At 44.1% G+C, this 21821-nt stretch overlaps 1 protein-coding gene across 1 annotated transcript in view; it reads left to right on the forward strand.

Moving 5' to 3' along the window:
• Window positions 1-21821, forward strand: part of CDH16 (cadherin 16) — a 127900-nt gene that overhangs the window by 79289 nt on the left and 26790 nt on the right. Inside the window, exons 12-13 of the mRNA XM_082270190.1 lie at window positions 15713-15963; window positions 18062-18195. Coding sequence (XP_082126316.1) covers window positions 15713-15963; window positions 18062-18195 — 385 coding nt within the window. The remainder of the gene's footprint in view (window positions 1-15712; window positions 15964-18061; window positions 18196-21821) is intronic.

Genomic DNA, 21821 nt, shown 5'->3' on the forward strand with positions numbered 1-21821 from the left:
ATTATACAGCAGAATTAACGATTTGGTCTTTGCCAACATTTCGTCAATATTAACATTTACATTTCACCATATGAGCTACCTAGGTGAAATGTACATTAAAGCTGCATTCACACCTGAGCGTAGCGTCTTTTAACGTTTTTCCAGCATTTTTAGCCCGTTTTTATACGCAATTTTTGCACTTTTTTGCACGACTTGCACATTTTTATGCAGCATTTTTGAGCTTCGCCATTTTTTTATTAGCCAATAGAGAAAACTATCGCCTGTTGCATCATTTGTTGGTAGGTATTTCAGCTTTTTCAGCTTTTCCCTTAGCTTTTATTTATTTTATTAATAATAATTTTATTATTTTTTTTTCCCATTCAGAGTAGGGTGTTAACATTACTACTAATAATAATAATAATATTAATAATTATATTAATAGTAATGATAACAATAACTATAAATGTATAAATGAATGTAAAATAAATACACAAATAATTAAAATAATCATAAATAAATAATAAATAAATTCAATAAATGAATACTCATAGTAAATAAATAATTACCCCTAACCTTAACCCCTAACCATAACAAAATTAAACTAAAGTAATAATAATATTAAATACCTATACACCCTAACCCTAACACAAAATAAATACATTTTATAATATTTTATAATATTATTATTATTTTTTTTCAGATTTGGGTGTTTATTATTATTATTATTATTTATAATAGTTTATTCAATATTTTTTAAGTTTAGAGGTTAATTTATCTGTGTAATATGACATATTATTAATTTATTTTATTTATTTATGATGATTTTTAGTTATTTGTGTATTTAGTTTACATTTATTTATTCATATATTATTGCTGTTTTATTTTTTACATTTTTTTCATTTGAGCAGAAAATTGTGAAAAAAATGCGTGTTTCCATTAATTGCTATGGGAATAATAACATGCCCAAAACACTCAAATCTGCCCGATTCGATATACAAAAAAAGCTCCGGAACCTTTTTGAGCTTCAGGCGTTTGGCTTCAGGCAACTTGGAGTGGAGATGTGAACCATCTCCATAGAGAATAATAGATTTTTTTCTCCTCCAGCGTTTTGGAGCTTCAAGCTACAAAACGCTGAGCTGTGAATGGGGGCCTTAAAATAAAATCACATGGGTTTGTTTTCTAACAAAGCTATGTGAGATCACATTATCAACTTTGACCTGGTAAATCATTTGCTTTGTTTATAAACAAATAAAATACTCAAAACAGTTATTATCTAAGACCCCGTTCACACTGGAGTCATGGGGCGACGCTACTTGCTGGGGCGACCTGTGAAGTCGCGGTGCACAGCGTACACCGCAACCTCGGCGCGACATGCACGGACTTCATATAATTGAAGTCAATGCAGGTCGCCTCCAGGTCGCCCCAAAGTAGTACAGGACCCTTTTTCTAAGTCGGAGCGACTTGTGTCGCTCCTATTAGAACGGGTCCTGTGCTAATCTATGGCAGGCGACCCACCGCGACTAGTGTGAACCGGGTCTAAGTATAACCTATTGTGTATTATCAAAGCCTTGTGATTCTTTTGTCAGCACTAATGTGAATGTGGAGCTTCTCCAGCATGCTTTACAACCTGAGTGTCATGGATGAAACCTGTACCAATTCTGTATTTACTGTATAGACGTATGTATATATATATAAAGATTTAAAATGTGTAGAGTAGACATATTTTTTTTTGGGGGGGGGGGGGAAATGGGAAATGGTTAAGAAGGCATCAAGTGTTTTTGCTGTTTTTGTTGCAGACAGGGTGCATAGCCATTGCAAGAAGGACAGTTCAGATCTTTGCAAGAGCATGCCTGAGGCTGCATGGAGACATGGGTGTCATAGAGGCACACAGGGCACAGGTCATGGGGTGCACTGGTGGCACAGGATGCTCTAATCCTGTGGGGTGACCTGGAGTCATAGGGTGCCGTGCACTGGTGACACAGGATTCTGTAATCCTGCGGGGTGTACTTGGAGTCATGGGGTGCACTGGTGACACAGGATGCTCTAATCCCGTGGAATGCACTGGAGTCATGGGGTGAACTGGTGACACAGGATGCTGTAAACCTGTGGGGTGTACTTGGAGTCATGGGGTGCACTGGTGACACAGGATTCTGTAATCCTGCGGGGTGTACTTGGAGTCATGGGGTGCACTGGTGACACAGGATGCTCTAATCCCGTGGGGTGTCCTGGAGTCATAGGGTGCCATGCACTGGTGACACAGGATTCTGTAATCTTGCGGGGTGCACTTGGAGTCATGGGGTGCACTGGTGACACAGGATGCTCTAATCCCGTGGAATGCACTGGAGTCATGGGGTGAACTGGTGACACAGGATGCTGTAAACCTGTGGGGTGTACTTGGAGTCATGGGGTGCACTGGTGACACAGGATGCTCTAATCCTGTGGGGTGTACTGGAGACATGGGGTGCACTGGTGACACAGGATGCTCTAATCCTGCAGGATGTCCTGGAGTCATGGGGTGCACTGGTGACACAGGATTCTGTAATCCTGTGGGGTGCACTTGGAGTCATGAGGAGCACTGGTGACACAGGATGCTCTAATCCCAAGGAGTGCACTGGAGTCATGGGGTGAACTGGTGACACAGGATGCTGTAATCCTGCGGGGTGTACTTGGAGTCATGGGGTGCACTGGTGACACAGGATGCTCTAATCCTGTGGGATACACTGGAGTCTTGGGGTGCACTGATGACACAGGATGATGTAATCCTGTGGGGTGCACTAGAGTCATGGGGTGTACTGGTGACACAGGTTGCTGTGATCATATGGGGTGCACTAGAGTCCTGGGGTGCACTGGTGACACAGGATGCTGTGATCATGTGGTGTGTACTGGAGTCATGGGGTGCACTGGTGACACAGGATGCTCTAGCCCTGTTGGGTGCACTGGAGTCATGGGGAGCATTGGGGTGGAGCAGGGAGCTCAGCTGAAGTGCAGTGATGTATTGCTCAAATGCTGTAACACACCTCAATTTGCAATAAAAGGGGAGAGGGGGTAATCAGGAGAACTGTTTCCTGATTGGCTGCAGAAATGTCGGGAGCTGTGCACCGGAGGGGAACCCAGTGCTGGATCCTGGGAGAGGTAGTGTGACAGTCTGTATCCCATTAGGGGGATTTCCCTTCACTTCCTGTTCCAGAAACACAGCAGGAAGTGACAGGAAATCCATCCAAAGTGGAAGACTATTCCCTATTAGACACTTATTACCAAAACCAGTGTCCCGATTAGAAGAAATCAAGAACTCAAACATTTTAGATTTACCATCTTTTTCTGTCTTGGTGACAACATGACAAATATAGAGGGTGAATTTCCCCAGTGGGGACACAGGCAGAAACAGAATCCTGAAAAGGGTTCTATTCCTCCAAGACTCCACCCAAAACAACAAAAAAATGTTGTACACTATAATATATATAATATATATTAATCCTATAAATCTCCATTTATAGACTTTAGGAAAGGAAAAACACTATCATCCCGGTTCCCTTTTCATGGTTATATTGTTTCCTTTTCTGAATATATTTCGGAATCATCTCTGGTGAAGTAGAAATGTGACTGGAGTCGTCATCTTCTCATCGGTGATATGAATCTCTTCTGACGCACCGTTTAGTAGAACGCCCGGCGGGTGGCTCCTTTAATTAAGCGTCTTGTTCCTCGGCGCACATACGACACAAAGGCAGCAAATGTCTCGTCGCTGGGAGGAGAGAGCGGGATCTTTAATAAGGAGATAAAGCAATGCTGAGAAGTGGCTGAGAATTGATCGCAGCGGGGTGCTGTCCCTCTCTAACCGCTGACTCAGACCCACAGCCAGAACATTTCCCTCTGACGTCATCGTCTGTGACGAGTGTCACCTCTTCTACGACTCATCATAACCTGTTTTCCGGGGACATTGATGACCCCAGCATTTCCACCACACAGTCAAAGCAGAACATCAAATATAATGCAATGAGAGGAGGAGGAGGAGGAGGAGGAGGGGGCAACACAAAAAGAAACAAAGAAATTAGTACAACCTGTCTGTACAGTGACTGTGTGAAATATGGAGAGCGTGAATTAACCTCTACTGTGGTGCTTGGGTTCTTCTTTGGTGGTTGGGTTCTTCTCTGCTGTTCGGCCTCCTCTCTGGTACTCTGCCTCCTGAGTGGTGCTCATCCTCTAATAACGCTCGGGATCTTCTGTGCTGTTCGACCTTTTCTATAGTGCATGGCCTCCTCGTGGTGCTTGGTCTCCTCAGTGGCCTCCTAGGTGGTGCTTGGTCTCCTCAGTGGCCTCCTAGGTGGTGCTTGGTCTCCTCAGTGGCCTCCTCGTGGTGCTTGGTCTCCTCAGTGGCCTCATAGGTGATGCTTGGTCTCCTCAGTGGCCTCCTCTGTGGTGCTTGGTCCCCTCAGTGGCCTCCTAGGTGGTGCTTGGTCTCCTCAGTGGCCTCCTAGGTGGTGCTTGGTCTCCTCAGTGGCCTCCTCGTGGTGCTTGGTCTCCTCAGTGACCTCCTCGGTGGTGCTTGGTCTCCTCAGTGGCCTCCTCGGTGGTGCTTGGTCTCCTCAGTGGCCTCCTAGGTGATGCTTGGTCTCCTCATTAGCCTCCTCGGTGGTGCTTGGTCTCCTCAGTGGCCTCCTCGGTGGTGCTTGGTCTCCTCAGTTGCCTCCTCGGTGGTGCTTGGTCTCCTCAGTGGCCTCCTAGGTGGTGCTTGGTCTCCTCATTGGCCTCCTAGGTGGTGCTTGGTCTCCTCAGTGGCCATCTGGTGGTGCTTGGTCTCCTCAGTGGCCTCCTAGGTGGTGCTTGGTCTCCTCATTGGCCTCCTCGGTGGTGCTTGGTCTCCTCAGTGGCCTCCTAGGTGGTGCTTGGTCGCCTCATTGGCCTCCTAGGTGGTGCTTGGTCTCCTCAGTGGCTTCTTCTGTGCTGCTTGAACCCTTCTGTAATGCTTGGCCTCTTCTGTGGTGCTCGGCCTCTTCTGTGGTATTGTCATTTTCTGGAGTACTTGTACTTGAACATATGGTGCTTATACTCTCCTGTGGTGCTCAGGTTTTTCCTGTAGGTCTGGGCCTCTTCTTTGGTGCTCAGCTTCTCCAGGGGTGCTTAGAACATTTCTGTGAAGTCCAGCCTTTTCTGTAGTACTTGGCCTCTTCTATGGTGCTGAATTCCCAAAGCCAAGATCCAGAAGGACACATTAGACCAGGGATCCTCAAACTACGGCCCTCCAGCTGTTGCGGAACTACACATCCCATGAGGCATTGTAAAACTCTGACATTCACAGACATGACTAGGCATGATGTGAATTGTAGTTCCTGAACGACTGGAGGGCCATAGTTTGAAGACCCCTGCATTAGACCTACTACAGGAACTACACACTACACTACAAACTTATTGTTTTCCCCAGATACATGTGAATGGTAACAGTGTACTGTGTATTATTTTTTCAATGCCAAATCACTGCACTGATTTGTGCGTTTGTTACTATGAAGAATTGAATTGATGAATAGTCGGTGTTGCAGTGATTCCAGTTGAGATATACAGAATCACCTTAGAAGCCCCTCCCACTGCGTGACACACCTGCAATGACCATTGCGCCCAGATGCGGCCACAGAGACAAACGCTGTAACCAGCTACTGACAGCCACAGGAAAGAAGCAGAGAGATCTGATACAATGTAAATATCACACAACAATTACATGATTTACACACTGACACGTCTATGGAACGATCATTATTACGCTCCTTTAAATCCAGAATTATTCTAATATTATTCCAAAACTTCCATGTCTTAGTATATTGTATCTGAAAAATCTTCAATTTTCTCGGATTCTTTGGGGCTTTCCTGACCTCCCACATCCTAAATGAATCAGACTCGGCCGTTTCACGGCCTGGTGGTGACTCACAGATTCCTGAGGAATGAATGTGGCCGAGGAGGAGGGATAAATGTGGCTGAGGAAGAGGGAACAGAATGGTCGAAGTGAAGGGATCAGAGAAAGAGCAGAGAAAGAGGGAGGAATATGGCACAGGAGAAGGGATGAATATATCTGAAGCGGGATCAATATGACTGAAGAGTAGGGAAGAATTGGACGAATGGGGCCAAGGAGGAGGGATGAATGTGGCTGAGGGGAAGGATGAATGTGGCTGAGGAGGAGGAATGAATGTGGCTGAGGAGGAGGGATGAATGTGGCTGAGGAGAAGGATGAATGTGGCTGAGGAGGAGGGATGAATGTGGCTGAGGAGGAGGGATGAATCTGGCTGAGGAGAAGGGATGAATGTGGCTGAGGAGGAGGGATGAATGTGGCTGAGGAGGAGGGATGAATGTGGCTGAGGAGGAGGGATGAATGTGGCTGAGGAGAAGGGATGAATGTGGCTGAGGAGGAGGGATGAATGTGGCTGAGGAGGAGGGATGAATGTGGCTGAGGAGAAGGATGAATGTGGCTGAGGAGGAGGGATGAATCTGGCTGAGGAGGAGGGATGAATGTGGCTGAGGAGAAGGGATGAATGTGGCTGAGGAGGAGGAATGAATATGGCTGAGGAGGAGGAATGAATATGGCTGAGGAGGAGGGATGAATGTGGCTGAGGAAGAGGGATGAATGTGGCTGAGGAGGAGGGATGAATGTGGCTGAGGAGGAGGAATGAATGTGGCTGAGGAGAAGGGATGAATGTGGCTGAGGAGGAGGGATGAATCTGGCTGAGGAGGAGGGATGAATGTGGCTGAGGAGAAGGGATGAATGTGGCTGAGGAGGAGGAATGAATATGGCTGAGGAGGAGGAATGAATATGGCTGAGGAGGAGGGATGAATGTGGCTGAGGAGAAGGGATGAATGTGGCTGAGGAGGAGGGATGAATGTGGCTGAGGAGGAGGAATGAATATGGCTGAGGAGGAGGGATGAATGTGGCTGAGGAGAAGGGATGAATGTGGCGGAGGAGGAGGGATGAATCTGGCTGAGGAGGAGGGATGAATGTGGCTGAGGAAGAGGGATGAATGTGGCTGAGGAGGAGGGATGAATCTGGCTGAGGAGGAGGGATGAATGTGGCTGAGGAGAAGGGATGAACGTGGCTGAGGAGGAGGAATGAATACGGCTGAGGAGGAGGGATGAATGTGGCTGAGGAGAAGGGATGAATGTGGCTGAGGAGGAGGGATGAATGTGGCTGAGGAGGAGGAATGAATATGGCTGAGGAGGAGGGATGAATGTGGCTGAGGAGAAGGGATGAATATGGCTGAGGAGGAGGGATAAATGTGGCAGAGGAGGAGGGATGAATGTGGCTGAGGAGGAGGGAAGAATGTGGCTGAGGAGGAGGGAAGAATGTGGCTGAGGAGAAGGAATGAATGTGGCTGAGGAGAAGGAATGAATGTGGCTAAGGAGGAGGGATGAATGTGGCTGAGGAGAAGGCATGAATGTGGCTGAGGAGGAGGGATGAATATGGCTTAGAAGGGATGCATGTGGCTGAGGAGGAGGGTAAATGTGGCCGAGGATAAGTGATGAATATGGCCAGGGAGGAGGGAAGAATGTGGCCAAAAAGGAGGGATGAATATGGTCGAGGAGGAAGGATAAATGTAGCCAAGGAGAAGCAATGAATGTGGCTGAGGAGGAGGCAGTGAATGTGGCCAATGAGAAGCGATAAATATGGCCAGGAAGGAGGAATGAATGTGGCTGAGGAAGAAGGATAAATGTAGCTGACTAGGAGGGATGAATATGGCTGAGGAGAAGGGATGAATGTGGCCAAGGAGGAGGGATGAATGTGGCTGAAGAGTGAAGGTAGATTTGAAGACCTGTCAGGTTTTTATTTATTGTTTTAACTTTGGATAGTAAAACATTTTTTTCTGCCAGTAAATACCTTATATAGCCCACTTCCTCTTTCTTGTCTGGTAATTAGCATAGGCTAATGACATCATGAACAGCTCTCTCTCACTCTCATGGGAGTTTGCCAGCAAGGGAGGAGGAGTGAGTCATAGGAGAGCCAAGGAAAGCTGAAGAGCTGTAGAGGGCTGGATGAGGGCGGAGATAACAGGAGACTGCAGGAGATCCATGAGTATTCATCAAGAGAGGAGAAATGTGCAGGCAAGCAGTGGTGTGAGTGTGTCTGTCTTTATATTTGTGTGTGTGTGCGTGTGTGTAAATCCAGGAAGTGAACAGTCAGCAGCTTCAGCTGCTCACACTTTAAATGGCTGCAGCCGACTTAGTGGAGGGAGATTTCAGCAGCATATTTGACAAGTACATAATCACAGTATATATTAAAATAATATGCAAAGTGGTTGGAGGGAAGCTTCAGAATGGCAAATATGTTTTCATTACAAATTATGTGAGCAGACTGAAGTTCCTTTATAAGAGGTCCCTCCCCCTGCCAGCTCATTGGCCGGAGATTGGCTGGGGCTCTCATCAATACACCAGGCAGCTCCTCCTAACCTCCCTCCCATTCTTCTGGAAGTTTCTGCAAAGTTCCATCAAGTAGGAGGAGGTACCAGAGGTGCTGCCCAATGAGTCAATCCAGCCTGCCTAGATCACTCACCCTGACTCAGAATCAAAACACACAGGCTTGTTCAAAAAAAGCTCCACCTTTTATCATTAAAAGCTGCCCAAGGGCTCAGTCGGTGACTTTGCCTAGACTGAGATGATGTCATCAGTCTGTTGCAGGCAGGAAGAAGCATTTCTTCAGTCTCCCCTTACCCAGTAATCAGACAGCAACACTGTAACTTTGTAGCAAGTGAGAGGCTGTAACTGGGGCTGATCTGTCTCAGACATTTGTGAACGCATTTTCTGAGCCACTGTTTCATTTCAGGAAAGAGATGGTAAGCCTGGATGATGTCTGAACAAATACATTATTTGACACATTATTTGACACTTACCATGGAAATATATCTGATGACAGGTCCACTATAAAGAGATCTTTTAAATGATACTTGTGCCATCTTATATAAAAGTCATTTTATTTTTCTCATTATTTAATCAGTTCAACATTTCAGCTCGAAACTTTGGGGTCAGAGGTCAGCTCAACGATGACAGTTGCTGCCCTGTCAACTCCCAGCTCCTGCAAATGCAAAGCAGTGGTGTAAATCCTGTAAATTAACACAAAACATTGAAAAAATAATATGCAGTACACTATTGGTCAGTACCCAAACTTCACAGTTGTGTATTCTTAAACAGAACACTGGACCCTTTACAACATGATGATTTACAAGGAGGCCATTCATGACTAGACCATTTATGATGGGGACCTTTACGAAAGGGCTATTTACGCCATGACTTCATTAGAGGTCGTTAAAGACCCTGAGCTAATTAAGTGTTATGTTACCTCTGTATTCCTTCTAAAGACTCATGTTTAACATAACCACTTTTTAGGAAGGTAACTCCATTACTATAGAAATGATGGCATATGTATCAAAACTGGCTTTGGGAGTATAGCTATAGGTCAGTACCTTGACCACACAGTTGTGTATTCCTGAACTGCACGCCAGGACTTTTATGACATGACCATTTACTATAGGGCCATTTACAATGAGGCCACTTATGAGAAGACAATTTATAAAGATTTACAAGAGGGTAATTTATGACTGGGTTATTTATGACAGAGCCTTGTACATCAAAACCATTGATGACAGGGCCATTTACGCTGAGGCCATTCATGACAGGGCCATTTACAACAGGACCTCATCATAAGTCATATGAAGACCCTGAGCTAACTAACCTTAAAGGAGTTGTAAAGGCAGAAGGTTTTTTTTATCTTAATGCATTCTATGCATTAAGATAAAAGGTCTTTGGTGTGCAGCAGCCCCCCTCAGCCCCCCTAAAACTTACCTGAGGTCCTTCTCTGTCCAGCGATGTCCACGAGTGTCTCAGCCATCCGGGATTCTCCCTCCCTTGTGGCTGAGACACAGCAGCGGCATCCAATGGCTTAATTAGCCATTGTCAATCAAAGTCAGCTAGCCAATCAGGGGAGAGAGGGGGTGGGGCCGGGTTGGGGCTCCAAGTCTGAATGGACACAGGGAGCTGTGACTTGACTTGGGTTCCCCCATAGCAAGCTGCTTGCCTTGGGGGCACTGAACAGGAGGGAGGGGCCAGGATCACAGAAGAGGGACCGAGAAGAGGGGAATCTGGGCTGCTCTGTGCAAACCAACTCCACAGAGGAGGTAAGTATAACATGTTTGTTATTTTTATAGGTAAAAAAAGTAGACTTTACAATCACTTTAGCGTAACCACTTTTAAGGAACTCCATTACAATAGTAAATTATGGCATTTGTATGAAAGTTAGCTCTGGAAATTAATCTATAGGTCAGTACCTAAACGATGTGACCATTTATTACAGGACCATTTAGGCCTTGTATACATTGTTTACCCTGTCAGGAGAAAATCAGCATTATAAACTCACCTAATCTGCATTTTTTCAAAATATTTTATCAGAGTTTACCAGAGTTTGGGATTTTTTTTATTTCATTGGCCAGAATTTTAGTGTATTCTGGCCATTGAAATAGATAAACGCTGAAGTGCTAAACGTGCCTAGAGTTTCTACGCGTTTATGAGCGTTTTTTCAGTGTTCAGCGTTTTTCTTGGTCAGAAGAACTGTTCTTGAATGCGATATTAGGACGTTCAGACAACAGCCCATAAACGTCCCTGCTGGTAAACTGCTAAAAACGTCCATGTGTGCATGGACACATAGGATAACATAGAGGGGAGTTTAAGGACTGTTAAAAAAAGCACCCAAATTCACAGAAACATGAGTTTAACATAAGCAGTGTGCATGAGGCCTTATTCTGGGCCCATTTATGACAGGGCCTTTCACAATGGGACCTCATCAGAAGTCATCTGAAGTCCTTGCGCTAATTAACCACTTTACCACCGGAGGATTTTGCTGTCTTACGTCCAGGCCAATTTTTGCGATTTGGCACTGTGCGACTTTAACTGACAATTGCGCGGTCATGCAATGCCGTACCCAAGCGAAATTTATGTCCTATTTTTCCCACAAACAGAGCTTTCTTTTGGTGGTATTTGATCACCTGTGCGATTTTTACTTTTTGTGCTATAAACAAAAAAAGAGCGACAATTTTGAAAAAATAACAATATTTTTCACATTTTTTTATATGAAATTCCCCCCAAAAAAATGTAAAAATCAAAATTTTTTAACATTCTAGGCCAATTTGTTTTCTGCTACATATTTTTGGTAAAAAAAATCGCAATAAGCGTATTTTAATTGGTTTTCGCAAAAGTTATTGCGTTTACTAACTAAGGGAAAGATTTCTGTAATTTTTGGTGTTTTTTTTTTTTAATGGCGTCGATCTGCGATTTTTTTTTGCGGGACTGCGACATTGCGGCCGACAGATCAGACACTTGACTGACATTTGGGGGTACCAGTGACATTACTACAGTTATCAGTGCTATACATATGCACTGTTACTGTAAAAATGACACTGGCAGGGAAGGGGTTAACTTTATTGGAGAGGCAGGGGTTAAATGTATGCCTGGTGCTTACTAACGTGTGTGGGGGGAAGTGACTGAGTGACACAGGGACAGATCGCAGGTTCAGCTATGCTGAATCCTGCAATCTGACCCTGTCTGTCACTTAGGAGATCCGCCCGCTCTGTTTACACAAGCAGGCGGATCTCCACACTCGATTCCCCGACAATCGGGGAAGAGCGGCGGTGATCGCTCCCGCTCCTCCCCTGGCCCAACTCCCGCTGTGACTGACTACAGCGGGAGCGAGCCTCCGGCGGCGCGCGCGTGCCGCCCACAAGGGGAGGAGTCTAGCGACGTAGGTCTACGTCGCTGGACGGGAACTATCCACTTTTCCGCAGTACAGTCAACGTGACTGGTCGGCAAGTGGTTAAGAGCTATTAAAAAAAGCACCCAAACTCACAGAAACATGAGTTTAACAGCAGCAGTGAGCATGAGGCCTTATTCTGGGCCCATTTATGACAGGGCCTTTCACAATGGGACCTCATCAGAAGTCATCTGAAATCCTTGCACTAATTAAGCGTTATGACGTCTCTGCATTCTGTCTGAAGGCTCATGCTTCTGTAACCACCTTTTCTGAAAGTTGGCTTTAGAATTCAGGTATAGGTCAGTACCTCTACCTCACAGTTGTGTATTCCTAAACTGCATGCCAGACCATTTACAACATGACCATTTTCTATGGGGCCATTTACAAACGGCCACTTATGAGAAGGACATTTACAATGTGGCCATTTACAAGAGGGACATTTATGAGTGGGTTATTTTCGACAGGGCCTCTTACATCTGGACCATTTATGACAGGACTTTTTATGATAGGACCTCATCAGAAGTCATTTGAAGACCCTGAGCTAATTAACCTTTATGATGCCTCTGCATTCCCTTCAAAGCAGCCTTTTTCAACCAGGGTGCCCAGGCACCCTGGTGTGCCTTGAGGTTTCTTCTGGGGTGCCTCAGCAAAATGCCCCAAAAATTTACCAAAATTTGTATACAAGGCAGCGGGTGGATGAAGCCTGCCTTTTACGTTACACAAAGTCACAGGTTTTCATTGAGCACCGTTACAACCCTATAGCTGCCAACCTGCTAACATCCATGTTTGACTCTCCCCTGCTTCTCTCCATACGTTTTGGGGTCCTATTAGATGAGTGATGGAGAAAACTGAGGAAAAATAGAAACATTGGCATACTAGTCAGTACCAGCTTGTACCTCTAACGTTGGGTGTCCTATGTGTGTATGTGGCTGCATTATGTAAAACTATTAGAATCATTTTTACATTTTAGGATGGGGTGCCTCAAGACTGTCCATAATTTTAAAGGGTGCCTCAAGACTGTCCATAATTTCTGGGGTGTGCCTCGACTGGAAAAAGGTTGAGAAACACTGCTCTAAATTATCGTCCTTTTTTAATGTTCTAACTTCTTTGACTGCTTAAGAACCAGGGGCTGACTGTCAATTTTTGGCCCAGGGGGCAAGTACAAATCAGAGACCTATGGTGCAGCGACATGGCCCCCCTTCCCACTCTTCCTCTTCTGGCCTCCTCCTGACCCCCATTCCAGGCTGAAGCTCCGCTCCAGGTACTTTCTACTCACCTGCCGAATCCGGTTCCCGACTTGGCCAGCAGGGGGCAGTTGGGGGGAGCTGAGACAGCTTAGTCGGGGCTGGACGGGGAGGAGAGTCTCCAGTGGGGCATGGAACCGGCCTCTGCTTAGACACGGTTTACACCATCCAAGCTGGGGGGGAGGCCTGTGCTCTGTCCTTGTTTTTAACCCGCACTCAGCGGTGGGGACTAGGTCAGCGGTGGGGACTAGGTCAGCGGTGGGGACTAGGTCAGCGGTGGGGACTAGATCAGTGGTGGGGACTAGGTCAGCGGTGGGGACTAGATCAGTGGTGGGGACTAGGTCAGCGGTGGGGACTAGATCAGTGGTGGGGACTAGGTCAGCGGTGGGGACTAGGTCAGTGGTGGGGACTTTTTACTATTCTTCACAAGAAATTATTTATGCATGTCTGTGGCAGAAGAGGAGCAGTCTTTTTACGGGACATCAGAGCAGCCCGGGGGCAATTGCCCCCCTGCCCCCTGGCCCAGTCCTCCCCTGTTAAGAACAGACAGGAGATTTCAATCTGACCATCTTGTTACCGACTTTTGAATTTCAGGAAATTAAAGGTGGCATTGTGTGTTTTCCATGAAATAAAGGATTGTACGCAGAGCACACAATTGATGGTATTTAATCTTCACATTTAAAGAAGCAGCTTGGCTCAGCCAATGACAGAGCTCCCCGGAATTAGCTACATTGTATTTCTACCTTTTAGTTTGTCTTTGTGGAATTTCCTCTAATGGCCTGTAACCATCGCTGTTGTTAACGCTCTTTTCATAAGCCTTTGCCTTTTCTGTCGCTAAGCTCCTTTTTCATCTATCCATCTTCGATTGCGACTCATTGAAGCCTCTCGCCACTTTCCCCCCGCCGCGTCTATGAAAGAGCCATGAATTCAGAAATGTTTTGTAAAGGTTTTCATCCTTTTAGGGATGTTGTCAGTTCAGCCTCCCCGCTGTACCAAATTGGCACTTTGGAGCAGAGAGGGGGCGTATAGATCACGACCCCCAGGTATGGAGAAGGCGGTAAGGGGGGGAAAGTGCTGCACTTTGCCATTCTGCAAGGAGGGGTCGTCGTATGGGATTATTGAACTGCAGCCCAGAGCAGCGTAGCTCAGGTGATTGTAAGCCTTGTTGCCGAACAGTCTGTGTCGCAGGGGGTTAATGCATTTGTATCCAAGAGGACAAAAATACTGAAATTGTGGGATTTTCCCACGCAGCACAGCAAACACAAAATTGATTGCAGGCTGCTGGAGCCATCAGTGCTAAAACTTGGCTTTCTAACTGCTGCACAGTAACGGTTGCAGAGTATAATTTACAGAGCAGATCCTGGGATTGTGACTAGCGATAAACTACCCTTAGTATGTAAAGGGGACCGGTCACAGCAATTATCATCTGACACAGAGGAGTCTTCTGTGCAGTAAGAGAATACGAACTGATACTGAGAATTACACCCAGCATACAGGACAAGAGAAGTGGTACTGTGCAGAGTCCATACATACAGAACAAGAACAGATACTGAGAATTACACCCAACATACAGGAGAAGAGAAGTGGTACTGTGCAGAGTCCATACATACAGAATAAGAACAGATACTGATAATTACACCCAGCATACAGGACAAGAGACGTGTTACTGTGCAGAGTCCATACATACAGAATAAGAACAGATACTGATAATTACACCCAGCATACAGGACAAGAGACGTGTTACTGTGCAGAGTCCATATATACAGAATGAGAACAGATACTAAGACTTTCACAAAGCATACAGGATAGAAGAAGTGGTACTGTGCAGAGTCCATATATACAGAATAAGGATAGATACTGAGAATTACACACAGCATACACATAGTTACATAGTTTGTGAAGTTGAAAAAAGGCATCAGTCCATCCAGTTCAACTTATCATGTGAAGTGGTACTGTGCAGAGTCCATATATACAGAATAAGACTAGATACTGAGAATTACATACAGCATACAGGACAAGAGATGTGGTACTGTGCAGAGTCCATCCATACAGAATAAGAACAGATACTGAGAATTACACCCAACATACAGGATAGAAGAAGTGATACTGTGCAGAGTCTATATATACAGAATAAGGATAGATACTGAGAATTACACACAGCATACACAACAAGAGAAGTGGTACTGTGCAGAGTCTATATATACAGAATAAGAACAGATACTGAGACTTACACCCAACATACAGGATAGAAGAAGTGATACTGTGCAGAGTCTATATATACAGAATAAGGATAGATACTGAGAATTACACACAGCATACACAACAAGAGAAGTGATACTGTGCAGAGTCTATATATACAGAATAAGAACAGATACTGAGAATTACATCCAGCATACAGGACAAGAGACGTGTTACTGTGCAGAATCCATACATACAGAATGAGAACAGATACTGAGACTTACACCCGGCATACAGAAGAAGAGAAGTGGTACTGTGCAGAGTCCATACATACAGAATAAGAACAGATACTGAGAATTACACCCAGCATACAGGACAAGAGAAGTGGTACTGTGCAGAGTCAATACATACAGAATAAGAACAGATACTGAGAATTATAGCCAGCATACAGGACAGGAGAAGTGGTACTGTGCAGAGTCCATACACAGGTAATAGATGACAGTGAATGATGATGAGTTATAATAATGACATTATTCTGGTCTGGCAGGATTTGGACTATGAGCGGGTTCAGGAATATCACCTTGTGGTCGCAGTGAAGAACGTGGCGGAGCTCCTTAGGGTTGATTATGGTCCCAGCTCTATGGCCTCCATTATAATCTTTCTCAGTAATGTTAATGAAGCCCCCATCTTCACAGAGGAGAAATATGAAGTCCAAGTACCAGAGAACACTCAGAGAGGGGAGCTCATCCTGACTGTGTCGGCCTCCGATCCTGATATCCACCACCAGGGCAGCCTCAGGTAGGTGGGCAGCGGTCAGGGCTGCAGTGTGTGAAGGTGAGGCACACTGGGCTCATGTCTATGGACACCTTTAAAAAGGAGCTCAAAATGGTTCTTATTCAGGTGTTTCAAACCTGGTGTAGATTAAAGGAGCATTCCACCTAAAAGGGTCAATGGATTACCTTCTCCAGCTCTGATTGGTCCAGGCAGACAGGAAGCCATATTTACAGCAGTTTAGCGTTTTCAGAGGGCGACAGGATGCTGTATCAATAGTGGATATTTGGGCAGCTTTAAAGGCACCCCCCTAAAGTACCAGTGATCCAATGCAGTGTGGTCTTAAAATTTACTAAGCTATGCTGCATAGCCATACAGGTGACACCACTCTATACTCTCCAGCACCCTGTGTCAGCTTCTCACATCTGGCCACCATTACTGATGAGGTCCTTCCTGTGCTCTGCTCCTCCTGGGGCATTGCCTGAAGACTTCCTATATCAGTGCCCAGTGCCTGAAACATGTTAGATCAGCAGTACTGTGTAATGCCATATTACATATCACCATCATATCATTAAACCTTCCTTGTTGGGTGACAGTGTTGGTGTGGGTGGAGGATTGTGGGGAGAGAATATAAAGACAGATGTCGGGTAGATATATGTGTTGTGAATGCCTCTGATAAACGGTAACAAAAATGTAACTTTAGGTGTTTCTATATCCGCCCAGAAATACACTCCGAGGATCCGATCATCTCCCCATCTACAACAGAGAAATTCTAAATTATGAATAGAAAGTGTTCAATTACCATCGACCCGTACTATATAAAGATCCCCTCCCCCGCCAGAGCCAGAAATATTTACAATTCTGGATCAATAGTTCTGTGTTTGTAAAACTGAGTCTGATGTGACTGGCTTGGTGTTCTCTGTACAGCACTGCGGTATATGTCAGAGCTATATAAATGTATAATAGTGTGCCACTGTGGGAGGCATTAGAGTGTAAGCTCCTCTGGCATAGAGTCTGATGTGACTGGCCCAGTCTTCTTTGTACTGCACTGCGGTATATGTCAGAACTATATAAATGTATAATAATAATAATAAAAATAATAGTGTGTGACTGGGGGGCGGGTGTTAAAGTGTAAGCTTCTCTGGTGCAGAGACTAATGTGACTGGCTCAGGCTTCTTTGAACAGCACTGCAGGATGTGTCAGAGCTATATTAATGTATAATAATAGTGTGCGACTGGTGGGGGGCATTAGAGTGTAAGCTCCTTTGGTGCAGAGGCTGATGTGACCGACTCAGTGTTCTCTGTACAGCACTGTGGTATATGTCAGAGCTATATAAATGTATATTAATAAAAGAGTTTGACTGTGGGGGGCATTAGAGTGTAAGCTCTTTGGTGCAGAGACTGATGTGACTGTCTCGGTGTTCTCTATACAACACTACATTTTATGTCAGGGCAATATAAATGTATAATAATAATAGTGTAACTGTGGGGGGATTTTAGAGTGTAAGCTCCTCTGGCATAGAGTCTGATGTGACTGGCTCAATGTTCTCTGTACAGCATTACAGTATATGTCTGAGCTATAAAAATGTATAATAATAATAGCGTGTTACTGTGGGGGGAGCATTAGAGTGTAAGCTCTTCTGATGCAGAGACTGATTTGACTGGCTCAGTCTTCTTTGTATAGCACTGCGGTATATGTCAGAGCTATATAACTGTATTATAATAATAATAATAGTGTGTGACTGGTGGGGGAGCATTAGAGTGTAAGCTTCTCAGGGGCAGAGACTGATCTGATGGCTCAGTGTTCTCTGTGCAGCACTATGGTATATGTCAGAGCTTTATAAATGTATGATAATAGTGTGTGGCTGTGGGGGAGCATTAGAGTGTAAGCTCTTCTGGTGCAGAGACTGATGTGACCAACTCAATGTTCTCTGTACAGCACTGCGGTATATGTCAGAGCTTTATAAATGTATAATAATAGTGTGTGGCTGTGGGGGAGCATTAGAGTGTAAGCTCCTCTGGTCCAGAGACTGATGTGACCATCTCAATGTTCTCTGTAGAGCACTATAGTTAGTACATGTCAGAGATATTTACTGCAGTCTAATTTCCTTTCTATTATATTGCAGATACAGTATCAGAGGTGACGGCATGAATTTGTTGTCCATCCAGGAGGATTCTGGGAAAATCCAGTTGCGGCAATTGATAGACAGAGAGCAATATGGTGACACTTACCGTGTGTCGGTCTTGGCGCAGGAGGCGGGTGGGTCATTTTTTTTTAACCCTGTACCAAAATGTAAAGTGAATCCAACAGACACCCTTCCTGCTTTCCCCGTATTCAGCTGACGAGCTCTCCAGAAATAGTAGGGGGGTTTATAAAAAGTTCACAGAGCTATTAATTCTGGGAAAATACATATACATTCATTCTGTGTGAATGCTGGCAAAATTGAATGTTTCCAGACTAGTTTTTCTTCAGGTCGCATGTTCGTCATTCATAAAAATAACATGAATCAGGAATATACATCACTATGGCCACTAGATGGAGCTAACCATCATAGTATATAAGTAAGTATTGCCCATTATAATCCGCTCCATCTAGTGGCGATAATGCGGTATATTCCTGATTCATGCTATTCTTATAATTGAAGAACATCCAAACCTGAGGAGAAAATATCCTAATATCATTTGATTTTGTTGGCATTTGCACAGAACAAATGTACAAAGAAAAGTGACTGTTTTATGTGTCTGAAAGAGTTTAATTTTTTTCCGAAATGTCATCAGATTAAATTTTTTTTTTTTTAAGACCAACACTTAGCAGGCTTCTTCTTTAAAGGAGCCAGTTACAAAGCAGAAGAAGCTGCAGATGGAAGCTGTTGTCCTCTCAAGCTGAGGTGATAGACATCATCAACTCAGGATTAGTATGCAGAAGATGTATCATTGACAGGCAGCTTCCACCAGACATTTCTCACATGGGCATTGAGCTCTGTGACAGATTCCCTTTAACAGCCAAGGGTTTGTACACTCTGAAAATAGCGTCCATCCCGCCGAGCCTTTAATAGTTTAATATTATATTTTTGGAAGATGACTCAGAACACGAACCTGAATCACCTTGCAGGCAAGCTCCCTCCGTTAACCCCTCCATACCAGGGCTCATCAGTGCAGGCCCGCTCCCCGGAACGGAGGAACGCTCGGGAAGAGTTAACAGTGCTGGCCGGGCAGATGATCTAATGTAGAGTAAATGGTGGTTTGTTTATTGCACTGAGTTGTTCCAGATGATTCACATCTCCATGATGTCATACGGAGTCATAAGGCGACTTCATCTCCCTCCCGTACCTGACAGTTAATTGCTCTTTAGCTGCCGTGCACAATCAGATCTCACGCTGTTGGGATGAGCTGGGCTGCCCCTGACTTTAAAGGAGAAAGGATGGCGTTGTTTTGGGGTCTTCACCCATTCCTGGCCCTCAACTTGGCAAAATTTACTTGAATGGGATAATGTGCTTCGTAAATGCGATAAATCTTTTGAGGGCCTATAATAGGAATGCACCCCACGGCATTGATATTGTAATATTTATCTGGAGGTCCTTGCTTAACTTGGAAAGCCCCAGCGTGTCCTTCTCTCATTCTATTAGGGTCCCACAGGTGGAGGGCCCCAAAGATGAAAAGGAATAAAGAAACTGTCACACTGAGGGTCAGCTTTAGGAGATGCTTTGTGGGGATTTGGGATATAGTGATCATTTTCATGATCCGTGTGGACCCCTTTTATTCCAAATGACATAGATGACAGATAACTACAGTCCTTCACATAAACAGGAACCCAAACCAATCACATAGTGCCACCTGTAGGAAAGGACCCTGCATGTCCCCAAAATATCCCCTGTTCCTTGATTTGGTGGTGTGCCAAAGTTACCGATAGCATAAATGTTAGGATAAGAGTTAGGGTAACAGTTAGGTTTAGGATATGAGTTAAGGTTAACATTAGGATGAGAGTTGAGTTAGTGTACTGTTACTGTTAGGGTTAGAGTTAGGTTTAGGATAAGAGTTAGGGTTAGCATTAGGATAAGAGTTGGGGTTAGAATTTGGGTTAGCTTTAGGATAAGAGTTAGGGTTAGAGTTTGGGTTTGTATTAGAATAAGAGTAGGGGTTAGAGTTAGAGTTGAGTAAGCATTAGAATAAGAGCTAGAGTTAGAGTTAGGGTTTGTATTAGGATAAAATTTAGGGTGTGTATTAGGATAAGAGTTAGGGTTAGAGTTTGTATTAGGATATAATTTAGGGTGTGTATTGGGATAAGAGTTTGGGTTATTGTTAGGATAAAAGTTAGGGTTAGAGTTTGAGTTAAAGTTAGGATAAGAATTAGGGTTAGAGTTTGGGTTAGTGTTATGACAAAAGTTAGGGTTACAGTTTGGGTTAGCATTAGGAGGATTAGAGTTAAGGTTAAAGTTTGGATTAGCATTAGAATAAGAGTTAGGGTTAGAGTTTGGGTTAGTGTTAGGATAAGAGTTAGGGGTGGAGTTTGGGTTTGTATTAGGTCAAGAGTTAGGGTTAGAGTTAAGGTTAGCATTAGGAAAAAAGTTAAGGTTAGAGTTAAAGCGGAGTTCCGGCCACGAAAAAGTTTTTTCAATAAAAATACCCCCGGGACAATCAGGGCTCGTACATTCCACAATGGATAGCCTCTGTACTGTCCCGGGTCGCACTTACCTTTTAGAAGAAATACTTACCTTGAAAACTGTCGTACACATGGGCCGAATGTCGGCCGGTTTCTATTGAATCGTCCCATGGCGGCTGACATTCGGCCCATGTGTACGGCACTTTAGGGTTAGCATTAGGATAAAAGTTTGGGTTAGAGTTAGGATAAAAGTTTGCATTAGCATGAGAATTAAGGTTAGTGTTAGGGGAAGAGTTAGGGATAGATTTAGGGTAAGCATTAGGATAACTTACGGTTAGTGTTTGTGTTAGGATAAATATTAGGGTTAGTGTTAAATTAATGTTAGAGAGGAGCATTTACCCATCAAGGCTGGATGATCCCTTGACAGATGGGATTTGATTGAATCAAGATTCTCTTGTGTATTGTGCCACTTCCCAAGTACAAGTTATTTTGGGGAGGTGAGACAAAATACTTTTATGAGGCGAAGGACACATTTTCGTTTGCACTGTCACTTTTTCAACACATGATATGTTTTTACGGATATCATTTTTTATTTTATTTTTTATGGATTTAGATTGATTGATTTAATTATTTATTCATTCATATTGCACAGACATTGGTTTATTATTTCACGAGTGTTTGAGCCGGTCATACGTACATCTAATTTTATATTTACATACCATTTGCGATCACAGTGTTAGGCTGAGAGTTAGGGTTAGGATTAGCTGGCTATAGAGGAGCAGAATTTCAAACATAGAGGAGTAGAATTTCAAACGATAATTCTTAAAAAAAGAATGTTCTAAGAAAGTTTTTTTTTTTTTTTTCTGATCATTAGTGGGTGAAATCAATGGCCATTTTCAATGCGTGATGGGAAAAGTCAAAATTTTTTCTCAAAAGAGAAAAATTTTCAACAGTGTACGTGCTTTTAGTTTGATAAAGTCAACTTATTCCAAAAATCAAATGGTAAAAGCAAATGAAAACTTTCAAATGACTTTCAAATGTTCTGAGAATTTTCATTGAAAGACTTTACCAGGAATGTCTGTTTGGCGTTCTATCTGTCTATGGAAAGCATTAGGGATAGAGTTAGGATAAGAGTTAGGGTTAGAGTTAGAATAAGAGTGAGGGTTAGGGTTAGAGTTAGGATAAGAGTTAGGATAAGAGTTAGGGTTAGAGTTAGGATAAGAGTTAGGATAAGAGTTAGGGTTAGAGTTAGAGTTAGGATAAGAGTGAGGGTTAGGGTTAGAGTT

This window comes from Pelophylax lessonae (assembly GCF_965119305.1).
Source record: "Pelophylax lessonae genome assembly, chromosome: 10".
NCBI lineage: Eukaryota > Metazoa > Chordata > Amphibia > Anura > Ranidae > Pelophylax > Pelophylax lessonae.